The 19,317-nt window shown below is 41.9% G+C and overlaps 1 protein-coding gene across 1 annotated transcript in view; it reads left to right on the top strand.

Annotated features, from left to right (window-relative positions):
- Window positions 1-19,317, top strand: part of alk (ALK receptor tyrosine kinase) — a gene marked incomplete at both ends in the record, with an annotated part of 434,353 nt that overhangs the window by 314,546 nt on the left and 100,490 nt on the right. The window contains one exon of the mRNA XM_083924532.1: window positions 13,322-13,455. Within this exon, the coding sequence (XP_083780658.1) occupies window positions 13,322-13,455 (134 nt within the window). The remainder of the gene's footprint in view (window positions 1-13,321; window positions 13,456-19,317) is intronic.

Here is a 19,317-nt window from a genome sequence, read left to right as displayed (position 1 = left end):
ACATAAAAACATACTAATCGGGGAATAGGTATACTCCCCATCACAACAGGTTAGCTCATGTGGCTTGTTTTTAATCATCAGGTAATTACTTCATTAGATCACAATGCACAGTCATACTGCGGTACAAATAGTCTCCTGAGACCGTCTACACATTCATCTAACACTAAAGTAAACAACAACTCTTATTATGAGGGACTCATACCTGAAAAGCAGAGTAACGAATGAAAGATGCACGGACACAAACTTTCCCCAGACCATGCGTCTTAATGACTGAGAGAAAGAAGTGAAGAGTGCCGTGAGGTAGCTCAACAGTTTTACGCTGCCCCTACTGTAGTCCTCGGGTAATTACAACTACTGTTAATACAGCTGGTGGTAAAATGGCATTTTGAACCTAAAACATGAGAAAATACAAAAATCCTGTACTCAAACTGCTATAACAGACAGTAAGCATTATTAACTTTGAACTATTACATCAAATGAAGACTACTCTCCGTCATAGTGTGGAAAATACTCACAATAACGATATTAAATGTTACTCTGCTGCTGATAATACACATCATTCAGTCTGCTGGTAATACAGAGGATTCAATCAGTCACAGTCACAGTGAGACTAGCATTATTTTTCACATGTAGTTCACATGTGATGTGATCTGCTAACACATGGTAAACTAGTCAGTAAGAAGAGAGTAACATTTCCCCGTTGTCATGAGCCATCCTCTGGTTCCTATAACGGCAGTGTTTTTATGTTGCATGTGAACATGTTTTAATCACAAGTGCTGTCACTCGAATTGAGCAATTTCCTGTGTCTCTGTAAAGTATGTGGTTGCAAAGTAATTGAATTTGGACCATAATTAAAAAGTGCAAGTAGCCATGTGATCTCTTCCCCCATGCCTTTCATCTTTGTAATAGCAGAGCAGTTTATGTCTGAGGCAAAGTTTTCATCACTGAACTGAGTAATTTATAGTGGTCTTCCAAGCTTTATGTGCCATGTAAGGTACAGACGAAGCCTTATATAATTGGATATCTAGTTTAATTTGACAGTGGCAGGAAAAAAAAACACAAATGAGTTGAGGATCAGTCTTGGAGACAGCTACCCAGGAGGGTGGGCAACAAAACCTATATTTATGACCATGTTAATAGATGGGTTTAATGTGAAGACTCAGTGTAGTATCCAAGCCAGGTTTCTAACTGTGAACCAAAATTGTTTCATCCTTTATTTGAGTGAAGAGAAGTCAGGGCGAGCTTTTGTTTCCATTCATCTATACAAGCATGGTTAACATTTCCATCGTTCCTTAAAGCCCCAAGCCTTGATATTCCCCACATCACGATTGCAGTGATATTTCAATCAGCGCTATATCAATAGCGATCACTGCAGCTGTAGAGTTGTAGCCTCTGAATTTTTCAGAATAGTGGTGATATAGGGGGGATAACACAGATTCAAAGAGTCAATGGGAGATACTGAGCATGGCAGAGAGCATAAAGCAATATAACAGATTGTGGAGGAGATAATATAAAAAGAATTTCAGGAAATGAAATTGGATGACAAAGGGAGAAAAGACTGAGAGAATAAGCAGCTACAGTGACGAATAGCACCAAAAAGAGCCTGGGATGGCTGTTGACGTGTTGCACTTCTTTGTCACACATGATGTTCCTAGTGAAGACTGTGCGATGCTTGCACTGTTGGTTGTTTGTGAGCTGATAATGTGAAGATGCTTCTGCTGCACTCAGTGTAAGTAGCTATGAATAACAGCATCAGCACATGTAGAAAGTGTTCTGGGCTGCTGCTTTCAACTTTAAGTAAAGGGTATTTTTGTTGTCAGTTGTCTACCCCTGTGATTTGTCACCACTTATTATTCAACCAAAGGCTCTTTCTTTAACTATGCTATCCTAACCAACCACTACAGGTGTGGCACTGTTCTTCTACTTTACATCACGTTTTCTCTGTTAAACCGTGCAGGTTCCAACAACTGTCCATCATTCTTGTGATCTGGTTTTGTCGAGCAATAGGTTTGGTCTCTCACCAACACAGCATTATGCGGGGCCATAGTCAGGACTAACTCTGTTGAGTCCAAGTCAAGTCCAAGACCAGGTCCAGTCGAGTCTGAGTCAAGGCTATGTCCAGTCGAGACCAAGTCAAGTCTAAGTCCAGAGCAAATCGATATCATATCCTGTTCAAGACCATAATAGGCGATAGTGTTCCCATTGTAATGCGGGGATAAAGGAGTTAAGATGGATCTGCAAACAGAATCCAAGACGTTTCCAAGTTCAATGAGGCACAAGACCAAAACAAGTGACTCAAGCTAGAGACCGGACTTAAGTACAACAGCCCTGGCATTATCCTTATGAATTCATTAATTCTTACCATGATGCCCTGGTCAAAATGAGGCTACATGGTTTCCCTGTGCTTGGTTTTGACGCAGCATTACTCATCATTCTTCTTTCTATTCAATATCTCAAATCTGTGTTATATATATCAATAACTGATCAACATATACTAGCACATAGTTCATTTGTCAATTACTTCACCACAGTGTTACGCTTTGACCAGAGGGGCCGGGGACCGCCAATCTCTCGAATGGAAGACAACCCGCCTTACCTCTGAGCTACAGCGGCTGTACTATTTGTATTGGTATAAAGACTTTAGGAGTCTGTCTAGTTGTTTGTGTCATGGGAACTGTGGAAATTGTTCTGGCAATGCAAGACTAGGTTGTGAATGATATGGCCTTCTACTAAAAAAAGGGCTACAATATCCAGATGGGTTGTTCAGGGGTATCACTAGAAACAAACAGTGGGCTAGGCGAATGTCCTTTGTAAAGTTTTTTAAAGTGTAGTTAGTGTCAGTGCGCCCTCCCTGGTGTACTGTCTTGAGTGCGGGCTCTGTGTGAGGAATTGAACCACATGGGTTGACAGCCACTCGCTCAGATAAGCTTATCTGGCCAAAGAGTAGTCAGTATAGCCCCATTGTGAGGCACTGAGAGGACTTAAGGTTAGTTATCCTGTAACCCCTGTTCTCCGATAACATGGATGGGATGTCTGACCAGAAGCACCCGCCTTGAATAAACTAAAAAAGAAGTGGGCTTATCTTTAATGATGTGTGACCCTGCTTCAATCCTTTTTATGGTAGGCTCTTTCTCAGTGGCTTACTACAGAGGCTTGTTCTGGGTATAATGCTGAGAGAGTGTTCCACATCGTGAGAAACCGCGTCTTATCGGAGAACAGGGGTTACAGGATAAATAAATGTGTGATATCTCTTTAGGCTGACTGGAAAATTAAAAATTGAGAATTTTGACCCACACTGACCAGTCATGATGGAGCCAAAGGTTCCCACCACCCCAATATGAACACACACAACAATGTACCCTCTTAATCAAGCTCAGATTGTGAACTCAAAATGCAATGAAGTCAGTGAGAAAGGGAGACGTAGGATCAATGTATAGCCTCACCACAAACAAAACCCACATTTGTATGAAGCCAGCTGGCCAGTGTAATGCCGAATCAAACAGAATGTGACATTTGTTTAATTTTTTTGTATCAGTGTTGCCGGCCCACACATCGTTGGGCCAATGTTAAAACTCCCGCTCCCCCAGATGGCCAGACTGCCCCTGGTTCTTGAGGTTTTTTCTGTCTTAGTGGCACGATTAAATTCTTTTTTTTCTAAACCTTTTCTAGTCGTAACTGAAGCCTGTAAAACTGGCGAGTGATGTCCTGGTGCAGATGGGCGGTCAACTGAAGCAACCTGCCAATAAGCAGTGAACGGCAAGATGCAGGATCCTGTTCCGTCAGCTTCTTTGGACTCTTCTGCTCCACTGCCCCTTTTCTTCATAACATTGAACTCATTATCTATGTAGTTTTTATTGGTTTCCTGTGCTTTATTATATTGTGTCACTGATGCACTGGTTTCTTTAACTTGGCCTGCAGATGAGGCTCATTTCACTTGGAACTATTCTCATTCCCAACGTCGTGTCAGTGCTTCCTCTTAACCTTTACCCATTGTAAAATGCTTCACTCAGACAGTTTATTCATGATGGAATGTTCCACAGCAGACGCCAAAGAACCTCATCTCATTACGGGACTTTCTCAAGCAATGAACATCGGATCTGGTACGACACTCACTCAGAGACATTAGCAAAATCTATTAGCAAAACCTACAGCACTGGAGATGGGAGCTCGCAAAATGAAAATGGGGGTTTTATTGTGGACCTGTCATCCTCCTGATGCATTGCCATCAATGTACATCTAATACTAAGACATCCGAGTCATCTGTTTCCATCAGTCTTGGCACTGTTCCTTTCTCAATTTCTCTGACAAATTCTTTCATAGCTTCAGATCTAAGCCCTTATGGCCGGCCAGTATAATATCAGTTTGACCTCTATTAATTTGTAACAGGCTTTTATTTCCCCTTTTGATTTAAACCTCAGATTGAAGTTTAGCATTTCAATCTTATGACGCATTGCAAGAGGATATTTTGACCCTGATACTGTGCAACACATTCTTAGGATTAAGAAACTGTCCATGAGGTGTCTCAAGACAGCAGATTGAATAAAGTAATTATTAATGTGATGTTCGTTCTGTACTGTGAAGGTTGTGTTTCGGTCAGAGTGAACATGAGAAATTGGTGATGAGTTCTTAAAACACTTTCCACAGCTTTTTCTCAATGTACTCTTCACTCTTTCAGGCCATATTCTTGTATACAGTGCCTTTGTATTCAGCAAAATATTATTTTATTTTTACATATTAATGTGGAAAAACGTGTGCGTCTGGTCACATTGATGAATATAAGAATAACTTGCTGAGCATCTGTGTCCTTACTTGCATATGTAAGTTTAATACAACACAAATCCAATCTATCTGAGAAGAACCTGGTACAGTTTGCAGAGACACATGGGACTCGTCAGGATCAAACCAAAAGCAGGTTTCTCACTTTACAGTTAAACAGTACTCTAAAAAACGTATCTGAACAAAATTTATACAAAAAAAAGGCAATACAGTAACAGAATATTGATTCATATTTGATCAGCGGGGCCTAGTTTCACAGTTTACGCGGTAAGTCCGGTTTCAGCAGTCATGTGTGGACAGGAAACCGCAAATTCTTGTCGACATTGTTTGTCGTCACACTGTGCGACGGTAAACAGTAAGTTGTATCCATGGAGACTTGTAGAGAACTCTAGACGTGACCAGCTGACGGAGGCGGATTTTGTGGTTGCATGTGGACAGGAATTTCTTTTTTAACTGGGGGCCATAAAAGTTTGGTTTCAAAAGTACCCGTGTTCATGTGGACTAGGCCAAAGAGATCATGTCAGTCACTGACTCTGCGCTGGAGAACGCTTGGCTGTTGCAATAAAATCTTGCGGATACAATTAGGCATTTTTCTAGGTCGAGGCAGAAGAACATGATGATTTCAAAGATTGTCTTATTTATTGTGCTGTCAGGTTGTAGTGACAGTTTCAGCAAATATTATATTTCTATACCTACTTCTTTGAATACATACCTGCCTCTGTGAAGATAGGCAGCTGGTTTATTGAAGGGGGCGTGACTCCCCATCACCATTGGTGATAACCCACTTGGTCTGGGTTCACAACGAAATTGTTTTTTGCAGTTTTTGTGTGTATGTGTGTTTGTGTTCAGGGCATGTGGAATTGACACACTGACATGAATCTCTGCACTCACATTTTTTTCATCTGGGTTTGTTTATTTTGCTGGGTTTGCTTTCACCCTCTGTAATTTGCTTGTGGCAGATTTCCAGTCACAGAATAATTTGCTCTGCACAGAAATGCAAGATAGCTGTATTCAGGTGTGATTTATATGTATATACAATGGCTAATGCTCGCCTTAAGTGCAATCCCAAGTTTTAGTCTGCAAAATCATGTAAAAGCCTCACGATTTCTGTGACCTAAACCACTCTTCCCCAGGTTAAAATGTTCACAGACTGCTGTTGTATTTTGTTATTCATTCTCAGTGAAGCATATGTCTGATAAGACCAAACTTTCTGAGAATGTAGCCTATGATTCATATGCCTCCACACTAGCAATTGCCTTTTTTTAGTTGTCTGGCCATACATGCGCCCATCTGTCCCATTTTCATGACCGCAATATCTCAGGAACCCCTGGAGAGAATTTCTTCAGATTTGGCACAAATGTCCACACAAGGATGAACTAAATAGATTTTGTAGGTTAAAAGACCTTACAAAAACAGTTTTGGCCGTAACTCAAGAATTCCTACGCTAATCATGACACAATTTCACATGAATGTCTAATGGGAGGAAATGAGGAAGTGATGACATTTTATATCCAAAAGGTTAAAGGTCAACTTCACTGTGACATCATAATGTTTCTGTCCATTATTCAGCACAATAACTCAGGAACACAAGGGGAGATGTATGGTCAGATACTGAATCGGTGACACCAATCTATGAACTGTGGTGATTGTTCAGACCTTATGTGATGCTGATGGGTTGGACATGTGTATAAAAAAAATCCATGTTTCACCAAAAAAAGAAAAACACTTAATATGTGAGTTGGTGTAACCACTACGAGAAATGTTGATAACGTCTGGTGCGGCTGGGCATGCTAGTTAGCAGAATGAGCTAACAGGCTAGCATTAGTGACATACTTCAATTGGTAGTCAATGACAATAGCGTTTGCAGCTGCAGAGCTGTGAGTCACCAAGTAAACACCAGTTGATAATTTGGTTTTGTGTGTTTTCTACCAAGCCCTGAATCCATTTCCAGTTTGTGATCTGTGAAGGTGATGCATTAGACAACTTTAACTTTCAGCTTGAATAGTATGTTTGCATCTATAAGTCGTGATAATAGTTGCAGCTCCTGCAAAAGCTGCATTTTTACTTGTCCACCAACTCCCAACCCAATAGTTTTGGGACATGCCACCGTACTCTACGGGGGAATTGTTGGGTCTGTGTAAATCATAAATAAGTCATAGAGTGTGGTCTTTACCTAGTCTGTAAAGTGTCCTGAGATAACTTTTGTTATGATTTGGCACTATAAATAAAATTTAATTGACTTGAATTGAAATTGAATTACGTTGTATTAATTCCCTTCAAAGTCTTAAATACATGTATCATGTAGGTCAGGACAGAAATAGATGTGAAGTGAAACGTGATTGGCAGAAGCAGACATCTGCAACGTGGTAGTAACATGGTTCTAGTTCTCTCTAACAAATGTTTGAATATTCAGTTTTGGCCATTGTGAGAAAAAGATCTTTAAAACTTGTGTAACCACTTTGGCTGAACAAACACTGAGTTCTGCCAAAAACATTACTCCGATATGACTCACCCTATCTTACCTCATCTGCCCTATCCTATTATTCCAGTTGCATTGTGGTGGAACAGATTTTGCTCACAACAGATAGTATTCAAATGTGTCCTGTTTAGTTTGGGGAAGTGGCACTCATTCAGCCGGGCCATGTCAGGACGTTCAATCTAATCTGCACTTCTCTTGACATATTGGCTTATGTCTGTTATGCATTACGCCATTTGACAGTCAAAATCAATGGGGCTTAAGTAGCGATCCTGATCCAGCAGCAACCACGGCCCCACCCACTTCCTAAATCCTTAACTCCTGCCGCCTCTATGCGGGCCGAGTCATACGCAGCAACATTTTCAATCCATTTCATCTTTCCCACTTTGATTTAAAACAGCAAGCATGATCGAAACCTATGCCAATGTCTCTTAGGGGGTAAAAATTCCATTAGCATGTAAAGCAGTTTCCATTTCTTTCCCCCTCCTTTGGTTCACAAGCAGCTGCATTCAACAGGTTACTTGAGCTTCAGGCGCTATAGAAATCCTTTTTCCATTTCATGCATTTAGGCCTGAGGATGTGAGTTTAATGGCTTTGTCAATAATTGCTCATGCCATATACAATTTAGGTTGAGTAGTTTGACATTGCATCACATACATAGTCGTGTTTTGTGGAAGGACAGTTTGGATGAAACAATGAAACTTTGTAGATTTTACATTCCCTAGACCATTGATCGGGCTTCCTTCTGCTTTATCACTCCTATGTCCATTTGCAGTATTTATCATTTTTGGCACATTGACGCAGCCACATCTCCAACTAATTAGGTTTGGCGTTTTACAAATTTGTTATGATTTTGACAAATTGCTGACGGAAACTCATATTGGCAGTTCTCTCTCACCGTGTCTGATATCTCTGTGGTATCATCTGTAGCTGTTGTGGAGCCCTGTAATCATACAGTCATTCAGGGTGAATCCCCAGGGAAACAGCCTGCCATGAGGGATGTAAAACTCAATCAAGTTACAACTTTAAGAGAAATGATGCCGCCTTTGTAAGCACAACAGAAATAGGAACATCATAAGAAACTGAGGCAACACAACCACAATTGCTCTAACCTTTGGCCAACTGTGGTCTGCTGTGCTGACTGCAGGACTGGCTTGGTTCCTCAGCATGCTTTATGTGCCGCAGCACCCCCTGAAGGTTTAACTTAAATCTTCTGTTTACATTTATTTTTCTTCATATTCCTCTTCTGATTCAATTTGCCATCTTTAACTGTTTGCATAGTTCTGAACAGGGACTAAAAAACTAACCAGCCATAAAAAAACAAACACGAAATTACTGAAGCAGAGCCAAAAAAAAACACAAAATGAAGACACTTGATGTCCTCAGCATCAGCTTTTAGTTCAGTGTCAGTTTTTTCCGATTACTACCGGCTGGGGTACAAGGGTATATTTTCTGTCATAAGTCACCGGTGCTTTATTCTATCATTCCAGTTTTTCATGACTCTGTCAGTTGAGTCCTCAGGGACCCCATTCAAAAGCACCCAACTGCAGCCTATGTTGTTTTAATGGATTAAATAGAATAAATAGATTAAATGTTTAATTTAAAGTATGACGCACGATCCGGGGGGAAGGGGAATTTATCAGTCGTTTTGAAGAAGACTGACACAAATGGAGCAGACACAGATTTCCTCATGTGCTCTGTGTATTTTCCTTTTACAAATGAAGCAAATGAACTGTAACGTGCCTAAAATAATGATAATCCTTTTTTTTTTAATAACATAATATCCTGAGACGAAATAAGGGACCATCTTGTGATGGAGTCACACCATGCACTACATCAAATCAGACTAGGGGCATGAAGTGGAAGTTCCCTTTTTTCCAACCTCCCACTCCTGGCGCCCAGTTTTGTATCTTGAAGGGTTGCGATGCTAATGCGGTGTCAAAATCTAGCTGCAAAAAGACAGATTCTCACAGCCGTTTATTCTTCTCTGTAGTCCTTGTATGTTTAAAGTTCTGCACATCTTTACAGGTGTTAAGTTTAAAAATGGAATAGAAAAGACAGGGAGATGTGCGTCGACCCGTCTGTACCCAGGTAGAGCTCAAAAGAGGTCTACTCAACCAAAGGAAGTATTATCACAAGTGATGGTATAATATGGGTGTGCAAGGCAACACCAACACCTCTGGTCAAAGACTAATAATGTTTATTTTTTTCAGGGAAAAGGTGCTTTTATTTTTTGTGTTGGTGTTTTTTTTTTGCCAAGGTGGTGACTGCTGTGCTCAGCAGCAGTTTAGACATGTTGTTTCACACACAGTTCTTTATTCTAACCTGAGGATGTGAGGACAAGTAGACTCGCAAGATACTGTCTGTAAAAGACAGCGATGAGGTGTAAAGTTAGTGATTGACCGTCTGCCCCGGCCTCGCTCTGACAGTGTGTCATACCAGGTCTCACAGCATTAGGAAAACAATTTCTATTGTGAAAAGCATACGCAACACGCATCTTCATGTTTTGTTTTGTTGTGATGGATGAGACTCATCGCTAATGCAAACCAGATCCCCCAAGACAAATAAGCCCTAATGCGGTTATAGGACGTAAGCATCCTACCTCCTCACACACACACACACACATACACCAAATGAAAAATTAAAAGCGCTACATTATCCAGAGCAGAGCACTAAGGGAGCATAAATGAATAGCATTTTGAAAAGAGAATTGTCAATTGGCAGCGAAGATTAGTTGGCCTGAGCTGTTTTGTTTTGTTTTTTCCGTGGTGAAAAAAAAAAAACCTCTCATCATGGGAGAGGCTTTCAGGTGATTTTAAATAACTAACAGGCCATTAGGACACAAAGAACCATGATGAGAATTATTTGCATTTGTATTCAGATTAGTCATGAATATCCGATCCCTGCAAGAGGAGTCTTTATCATTTTTTTTTTTATTTCTATTAAGGGCCGCTGTGCCTTGCATGGTATAGTACTAATTAGATTTAAATGTTTGAGTGATGTGCTCTGGCAGCCCTGCTCTGATCCGCTGCTCAGTTAATCAGTCCTGTGAGCGCTAGCTTATCAGTAGCCTGATAAGACATTCAGTAGTCCAGGAGACTTGTGTTCAATTTTACTCCGTGTGTAGATAGAGATCAGGTTTACACTGATCATTTTAGATTGGAAACCATACAGCTCTGACCGTTTTATTATCAGGACATTGGGCATATTCAATCCCGAGCACGGATTCCTTTGTTTGCCCTGTTGCACCTCTAAAATTATAGACTATGCTGATCCCCTGTGTGTTTCATATTCCAATATAGAGCGAGTACATGGTGTTGCAGTGCATATGGTTGCACTGTGTATGCACAAGGAGACATACAAGCCTGTACAATGACAATGCCATCACTGTAATTGGGAGTGCTCATTGAACAGAGAGGCCATTTATAAACGTGGCCTCTTAGCTGAGCCGGTGGGGAATTCAGCACTTCCGTATGTACAGTATATGCCTCAGTCTGCAAATCATTTTAAGGTTATCAAAGGAGCAGTGGCAGCTCTTATCTGGGGCTTCATTTCCTTTCTATTATGGGCTATGGCAGGTTCCACAACGCAGAGCTGTTCTCGAACGGTGTACCATAGTGCTATAACATCACTCTCCATCTGGTCAACCCTTTTCCTCCGCTCTGAGCAGCGTCTGGGTGGAGAAAGGAGGGTTCAGTGAAAAGGGGCTGGAAATGGGAGAGCAGTGAAAGTAGGGATGCATTGAGGGAAGCCAGCACATTAGAAAAAAAGCCGAAAAACATAAGAAGAGAAGCTGGCAAAGGTAGTAATGCAAAGCCTGTAGAGCCCGAGCACAGACGTTTGGGAAATCAGAAAAGCTCAGAGCCTGTTTGTGTAGTGGAGGCTGTGTGTGCGTGTGTGCGTGTGTGCGTGTGCGTGCGTGTGTGTGTGTGTGTGCTCTTACTAGCACAATTCTACCCAAACAAAGCACAGAATAAACCCCCAAAATAAACATGGTGCAGACAGTTTCCTATTTCCCAGTGCACTTGTCATAATCAAAGGGTAGAGACCTATTAAGATTTGTGGGAGTGACGTCATCACCGAGGCTGTGGCTGGTTAAAAGCTTTAAAGATTAGTGACATTGTTCCAATTTGATGCTCTTAATATTACATCATCTCTAGCAGAGGAAGAAATGTGTGCATCTTGGGAGGGAAGGAAACCTGCTATTGTGATGAATGTATCCAGTTTATACAGGTAAAGTCAATGTGTCATTCTACGTTATATCGCTGCCACATGAAATCTTCAAACATTCTAATTATTTGTCACAACATTTCAAATGAAGACGATGTTAAACGCTCACAGGTCAATACTACAGCAAAATACAGTCTGAGAACTTAATAAGTTGATATGACAAAATGTATGTGGCAGTAAAAAGACGGGAAAAGATTTCCATCCCAGCCCTGACGAATTATGCATCATAACATTGCTAACATGTTAGCAGACATAGGGCGACATTACCATCTGATAAGGGTCATGTTTTTGGTAACCTTAAATTGGGATTACTTTCTGCCCTAGCTAGTCGAGGTGCTAACTTTGTCTTGCACAACAGTACAGTGGGTTGATCTGATCTTTTATACTGGAAACAGCTGTGTGATGAGAGCAGGGAGAAAAAATCAGGCCCGACATGACATGAACCCCAATCATTTTGTGTGTATGCCCGACCCAAGCCCTAACCACAGCAGCAGTTTTTAGGCACAAGCCCAATTGTAAACCTGAATTTCCACTTTTTAACCTGCACCTGACCCTAGAGTCAAAGCTCTGGTGAGACTGAACCATAGAGTTAAAGTAAAATGAGCCTTACAGGTGCATTTTACTTATATCCCTTTGTGGGTTTGTCACTGTGAGTGTCACTTATTCTTATTCCTGATTTTATGTCAAAATCATTAATACAAAACAACATGGCATAAAAAATACACCAGGCTTAGTCTGCTCCTTCAGCAAAAACCTGTGCCATACCCTCACTCAACTGAGGATTTTTGGTTGTATTTGTAACATTGGAAGACCCATCGTCGTGTTTTTATTTACAGTTAAATACAGTGCTAGTTATTTCAGTAACGATGCTAAACCAGGGAGACAGCGTTTGTTGAGTGGGAGCATCGTAATGTACCGTAACATCAAACTGTCAAAGTAGGTCCTCTTTTCTATATGAGCTGTGGCTGTGACAAGTCTGTGCAAACCGGAGGCTGCTAATGAAAACAGTGGTGCAACAGCGTGATAGTGTGATCTCAAAGTGTGCAATGATGCATGTGTTACTGTTGTGATGGCACTTGTGTACTGTGATCAGTAGCTGGTGTTGCCCTGTTTGCATGACATTCAGAAATAGGAATTTACAGTGTGTTCACTACATGACTGTGTGTAAAAATGAAGGGAAGGGCGAGAGACTGGGGAGAGAGAGAGGGAGGAAGAGAGGGGGGAGAGAGAGAGAGGGTAGAAAAGAGAGGGAGAGAGAGAGAGAGGAAGGAAGAGAGGGAAAGAGAGAGATAGATTGTTGATGAGCTTAGAGCCAAATCAGCACAATTTGCCTAATAAAATTAGGCACAGTTAAGCTACATGAAGCCAGCCGCTGGTAGAGGGAGGACAGCATTCATTGCTGGACTGCAGCTTGCTCACACACAAGAACTTAACCTGAGCGTGTTGATGCCTCTCAACCACACACCTACTGTAATAGTGGCTTTAAATTGTAGCCTGACTCCACACCAGCTGCAAGAGAGACACCACCTGACGCCTGACCATCTCTTAACCTCCAGTGCACCCACAGAGTCTGAGGTGGGCTCAAAGGGGGGGCATGCTTCAACAGACAAAGGAAGAAGGGGACCCTCCCAAAATGGAAGGGAGCGAGGAAGCCCCCATGTCAGCTTCCGCAGAAGCCCTGAACAGTCCCTCCTCTGGCATTGTGGGAGCTCAGGCGGAGCAGGCCCGAGCTGTCCGAGCTACCCTAACCCCGAACCCCCACAGTGGATGTGGGTTTTTCTGTCAGCCGTGGTGTCTGCTCCTCACACTGACCCTGCTCCTGCTTTCTCTCCTTGGCAGCTGGGCAGTGGTCCACCTCACCCTGGGGACCCACGGGGGAACACCTTTCCGGGTCTCGGCCAGCTACGATCAGCGGATTCCACAGGACGACGCGGCCACCATCGAGCCCCACTTCACCACCAACTGCACCATGGGTAAGTCGACACATCCCCGTCTTTCCATTCAGAAATAATGCTGCTTCTTTTATTTTTCCTTGAGATTTGTAGGAATCTTTGAAAAAGTAGTTGAAGATAGATAAATGATGCAAATGAAAAGCCATAAGCATCCGCTAGACACAGCTTCTGAAATGCTTGTTTCATGCTTCTTATCATTATAAATTGGATACAGAACCAATGTTGTCTTCTTGTAAGTCAAAGTTAACAATGATTTTATGTCACTTTGGACTCTCGCTGGTATTGATGGATATGTTTTTCTCTCTTTTTCCATTACAAAGGCTAAATGATCACTCAGCTAATCCATAAAAGAATCTTTACATGAACCTACAATAAGTAATGTTAGTTGGCTCGAAAGATGAAATGTGAAGTGGTCCAAACATGTGAGGTAACACTTCCTGTCAGTTTCTGTAACATGTATGTGGACTAAATGTGTCTCACATGTCCGCAGAGCGACAGAGTTCCCACAGCAACTCGAGCACGTCAAACGGAAAATTGCAAAGCTACATTCTGTGATTTTTAACTTCATTACAGCATGTTGTGCAATGAAATGCGTAGACTGCTAGACTGAAATAATATCCTTCTGTGTTATCCTCAAAAGCTCCTGAAATTGGATTATTATAACTGATTCAATTTCCTCTGAGTTCCACGTAGAAGCACAGCAACCCTCGCTTAAACATTTCAAGTGTGCATTACTGAGGGAATCTGAATAAAGTCCGTGTTTCCTCTTAACAGACAGATGTTTAGTGGGCAGAGGGGGTATATAATGTCATACCAAGCAGCTGCTGTGTTATAGGAATGGATCGTTGTTTTGTACATTTATAGAAACATCAGATGTGTTGGATATGTTTCTCAAGCAATGTTGAAGTATGGATGTTTTTCTGAGTGAGTGAGTGAGTGAGTGAGTGAGTGAGTGAGTGAGTGAGTGAGTGAGTGAGGGAATGAGGGAGTGAGTGAGAGAGTGAGTGAGGGAGTGAGGGAATGAGGGAGTGAGGGAGTGAGTGAGTAAGAGAATGAGTGAGGGAGTGAGTGAGGGAGGGAGTGAGTGAGTGAGTGAGTGAGTGAGTGAGTGAGTGAGTGAGGGAGTGATGGAGAGAGTGAGTGAGGGAGGGAGTGAGGGAGTGAGTAAGGGAGTGAGGGAGTGAATGAGTGAGGGAGGGAATGAGTGAGTGAGAGAGTGAGGGAGTGAGTGAGTGAGTGAGTGAGTGAGTGAGTGAGTGAGTGAGTGAGTGAGGGAGTGATGGAGAGAGTGAGTGAGGGAGGGAGTGAGTGAGGGAGGGAATGAGGGAGTGAATGAGTGAGGGAGGGAATGAGTGAGTGAGGGAATGACTGACTGACTGACTGACTGACTGACTGACTGACTGAGTGAAGGAGTGAGTGAGTGAGTGAGTGACTGACTGACTGACTGACTGACTGAGTGAAGGAGTGACTGACTGACTGACTGACTGACTGACTGAATGAGGGAGTGAGTGAGTGAGTGTTTAGTTTGAGGATGCTTCATTTCAGGCTTCTGTTTGGAAACTTGTTTACCACACCATGTTAAAGGCAGCTCACATAAAGAGGAATTAAACAGTAAAGGATGACCAAGTGAAGTGCTCCTCCAGCAGCGGACTAAATTAAATCTTAACATTGGCAGCAGCACTCAAAATAGATGCCTGCATTGATAAAGTAGCTTACACAATGTTGTCCTTGAAAGTGGAGTCAGTGGAGGAGGAAGAACTCAGATTTTCTTTTACTCTGTTAAAAGAATCAATAGCACAGAATAAAGACACACATTTAGCATAAGGACGTACTTACCAAAAGCAAAAGTATTTATTATGCACATTGGCATTTTAGAATAATGTAACAGCACTGGATTGCAGTTAGTGATGCATCAATGAGTAAGCGTCACTGATGCAGCAGCTGGTAAAGGTTCTTTATATGCTGCCAGTAGCTCGATCCAGGGACTCTCAGTGGGGTCCGTGAAAGTTTTTCCGATCGTCGTTGTTCAGAAAGTTTTCTAATCTGACAAATCTATAACTCGTAGAACCTATGAAATAACATAAAATATGTTCAATGCATCTCCAACATATTTATAATACATTTATCTTGAGTTGTTTTTTCACACAAGTAAGACTATAGATGTGTAAAACAACAACAAAAACCAAAGCGCTACGTCAAATTATTCCAAGGAACATAGATCAGGGAGTCGTCTGTATATTCTCTGTCTCGTCACAGGTCCTCCGAAGAAAAAACATTGAGAACCTCTTGTTCAATCGTAATAAAACATCGTGATTTATTATATGATTTATTTTCTTGTAATTATAATCTAAACCTGAAAGTTACTAGTGTTTTATAATAAATGAAGTGGAGTAAAGAGTACAGTATTGGCTGCCAAAATGTAAGTATAAAGCAGCAAGTATGAAGTAACTTGTGATTGTACATGTACCGTATTTTCCACACTTTAAGTTGCACCTAAAAACCTTCAAATGTCTCAAAAGCCGACAGTGCGCCTTATAATCCGGTGCTCCTTATATATGGACCAATATTGAGCCACAACAGGTCTCGCAACTACGGTGAGCAACCGCCGACTCTATGTTCCCCCGTAGAAGAAGTAACGCGCGGTGCATGTTGAGATATACGACTGCGCGAAGCGTGCCGTTTAATTTCCATTTGTGTGTTTGTGTAAAGAGCCCAAAATGGCTCCTGTTAAGAGACACGCTTACGACGCAGAGTTTCAACTCAAGGCCATTAGTCACGCAGTAGAACACGGGAATAGAGCAGCAGCCAGAGAGTTTAACATGAACCAATCAATGGTGCGGAAGTGGAGGAAGCAACAAGACGTCCTCCCCTGACTGTTTTGTTGACATTCCCTTTAGGGCAGCTTCATCCAATGGATGCAGAACGTAACCCCAGGCTCGACTGTAGCGTCTGTTCTATGCGCCTTATAATGTGCTGCGCCTTATATGTGAAAAAAGTGTCAAAATAAGCCACCTTCACTGAAGGTGCGCCTTATAGTGCGGAAAATACGGTACTTACTTATATTCCACCACTTGCAATAATGGACTTCTTAATAGCAGTAGTTGTTAAATATCCCTAAGATTCAGCACATCAATTGAACGTCATTGGAGATGTCCTCTACTCTTGGGTGGGGTGGGATTTGGCAATGATCACGTGGTGCCACCAGCACGCCACATCATCAGTCGTTAGCCCCAAACATCATTGGGTGTTTCGGTCACTTATGACAAGACACCCTCTGTCGAGGTTGGCCCACCACAGGATGGTGGTGCACGGTGGCACTATGTGGTCACTTGGCAGCCCACACTGCATCTTTACGTTCCAGCCAAAGCCACCGACTGCTCCGTTCTGCTGTTGTGGCAAGTTCTTTAATTGCCTTGCGTTGGGCCCGCCCTCTGATTTCTACTTCCTTCCTCCGCTCATGTATTTATAATTGCATTTGAGCCTAGCTCTTCCCTGTTTATTCACATTAACTGTTTTTGTGTTAATGTGTTACACTACCTGTCTGAGGAAGCATCTTCAGTAATGTTGATAAGGCAGTGGATCATTTTTACCGTGCCATACAGGAAACACTGACCAGCAGCTCCAGTCGAACTGCAAACTTAATCATGACAACCAGGGATATACCATTTAGAACGACATAGGTTACGATCCAACACTGTACTTTCTATCAGTATAAAATGTTAAGTAAAGTTATATATATTTTTTGACATTTACATAATTTTACACAGACTCTGAAGCCACCAGAAATTAGTGTTTTTCTTTTTCCTGTTCTAAATGGATGGATGGACTTGTACTTATATAGCGCCTTTCTAGTCTTCTGACTACTCAAGGCGCTTTCACAGTGTTTGTCACATTCACCCATTCACACAGACACAAAACAGAAGCTCCATCACAGGATCCCTCTCCTGCCTTCATCTCTCAGCCAACTTTAGACAGCTGGCAGCTGCAAGAAGTATGACTTTGCTCTCCGGTACACCAGCAAAACGAGCCTCAATAACAATGACACCACACAATCACACAGGCCAACAGATGGACTTGGTAAATGGACTTGTACTTATATAGCGACTTTCTAGTCTTCTGACTACTCAAGGTGCTTTTCACACTACTTGTCACACTCACCCATTCACACAGATGGCAGTGGACATCTACATTCACACACCCATGCGCAGCATGGGGAGCAATTCAGGGTTCAGTCTCTTGCCCGAAGACACTTTGGGTCGGATCGAACCGCCAATCTCTCACTTTCCACTGAGTCACAGTCGCCCTCCACTGCACGGTTGCCACCTGAAAATGTGTTTTTGTTGTGCGAGCAACGTCACCTATTATGATCCTCATGGCCTAATTTCTGCCCTGAGATTTTGGGCGGATCACTATGACAAAAGACAGATGGGCCAGCATTGTGCACATTTTTAAAGAAGTGGGCTTTACCTTGTATTTTTCTTTAGGACCATACAGGTAACAGGTACAGGTGTTCATTTCCCAAGGCCTCTTTTTGAATTCAGAGATTTCATGAAAATTAAATCCTGCACTTTTGTAGAGGCAGAGACTCTGTCAACTCTGCGACAATGGAAAAGCTTTTACGCTCGCTCAATATTTGCCCCCGGGTTAACGAGGAGCGTCTTTCAATGGGGAAATATTTGTTTTGCTGGGATTCTACAAATTTGGTTAAAATGGGATGTTTGGACACGAGGTCAGGTCACAGGAGTTAGTTCCAGGCTACGATTAATCACAGTTGGCCTATACACACATCAGCAACACCCCACTCCACCATTACAGTATTTGTATGTCAAATATAAAGGTCTGTGTGTGTGTGTGTGTGTGTGTGTGTGTGTGTAATAATGATAAAGTCCTGCAGAACAGAGCGTCAAGACAAATAGTTAACAGGCGTCACTAAAGACACAACTGTAATGTGCTGTTCCATATTATTATGGCTTGTACAATACACACACACACACACACACACACACACACCGTCCTTGGCAGCAGAGGACAGCTCTGTGATAATCTGCTGAATATATGACAGCTGAGCATTTCTAAGCTTGCTGTAAACTACACGTGTGTGTGTGTGTGTGTGTGTGTGTGTGTGTGTGTGTGTGTGTGTGTGTGTGTGTGTGTGTGTGTGTGTGTGTGTGTGTGTGTGTGTGTGTGTGTGTGTGTGTGTGTGTGTGTGTGTGTGTGTGTGTGTGTGTGTGTGTGTGTGTGTGTGTGTGTGTGTGTGTGTGTGCGTGTGCTAAGTGTGTGTAAGACATGGGGAGGGAAGCTCATATGGAACTCACATTTTGTGAAATGGTCGCTGGAAAAGGAAAAGATGACCTGGGTTAAAACAAGTATTATTTATACTTATTTTAACATATGTGACGTAGATACAGTGAAAGTAAACCAGGGTAAAAGTCCTGTGTTAGTTTGACCCGTCCATCCACCCCAACATCCACCCTACGCTGACCTTCACAGTCTTGGATTAGAGATGTATCTAATATAAAAGACAAACATAATCCAGAACAGAATACCTTTCCTTTGAAACATAACTGAGAATGCAGTTTCATTCATGAGAACATCATTTTTTTTTTTAAGTCCTGGCCCTGAATTAGGGCTGAACTATAATCCAATATGATAATGTAACGTTTCTCAATGAAATTGTGATGAAATCATCTACCCAGATATTGTGATATACAATGACGTCTAAATTGGTTTTAACAAGTACAGACTTACTCAAATTTCGTAAAAGATGCATGATAGGATAGCCAGTGTATAGACGGTATTCTTCTTCTCTATAATTTAACTTTATCTTTATTCTGTTGTGTTCATTTTGCACTAAAGTTTTTGACAAAATTAGAGAATAGTTTC

The sequence above is a fragment of the Echiichthys vipera genome, assembly GCF_963691815.1.
Source record: "Echiichthys vipera genome assembly, chromosome: 12".
Taxonomy (NCBI): domain Eukaryota; kingdom Metazoa; phylum Chordata; class Actinopteri; order Perciformes; family Trachinidae; genus Echiichthys; species Echiichthys vipera.
This window is presented reverse-complemented; position numbering and strand designations above follow the sequence as displayed.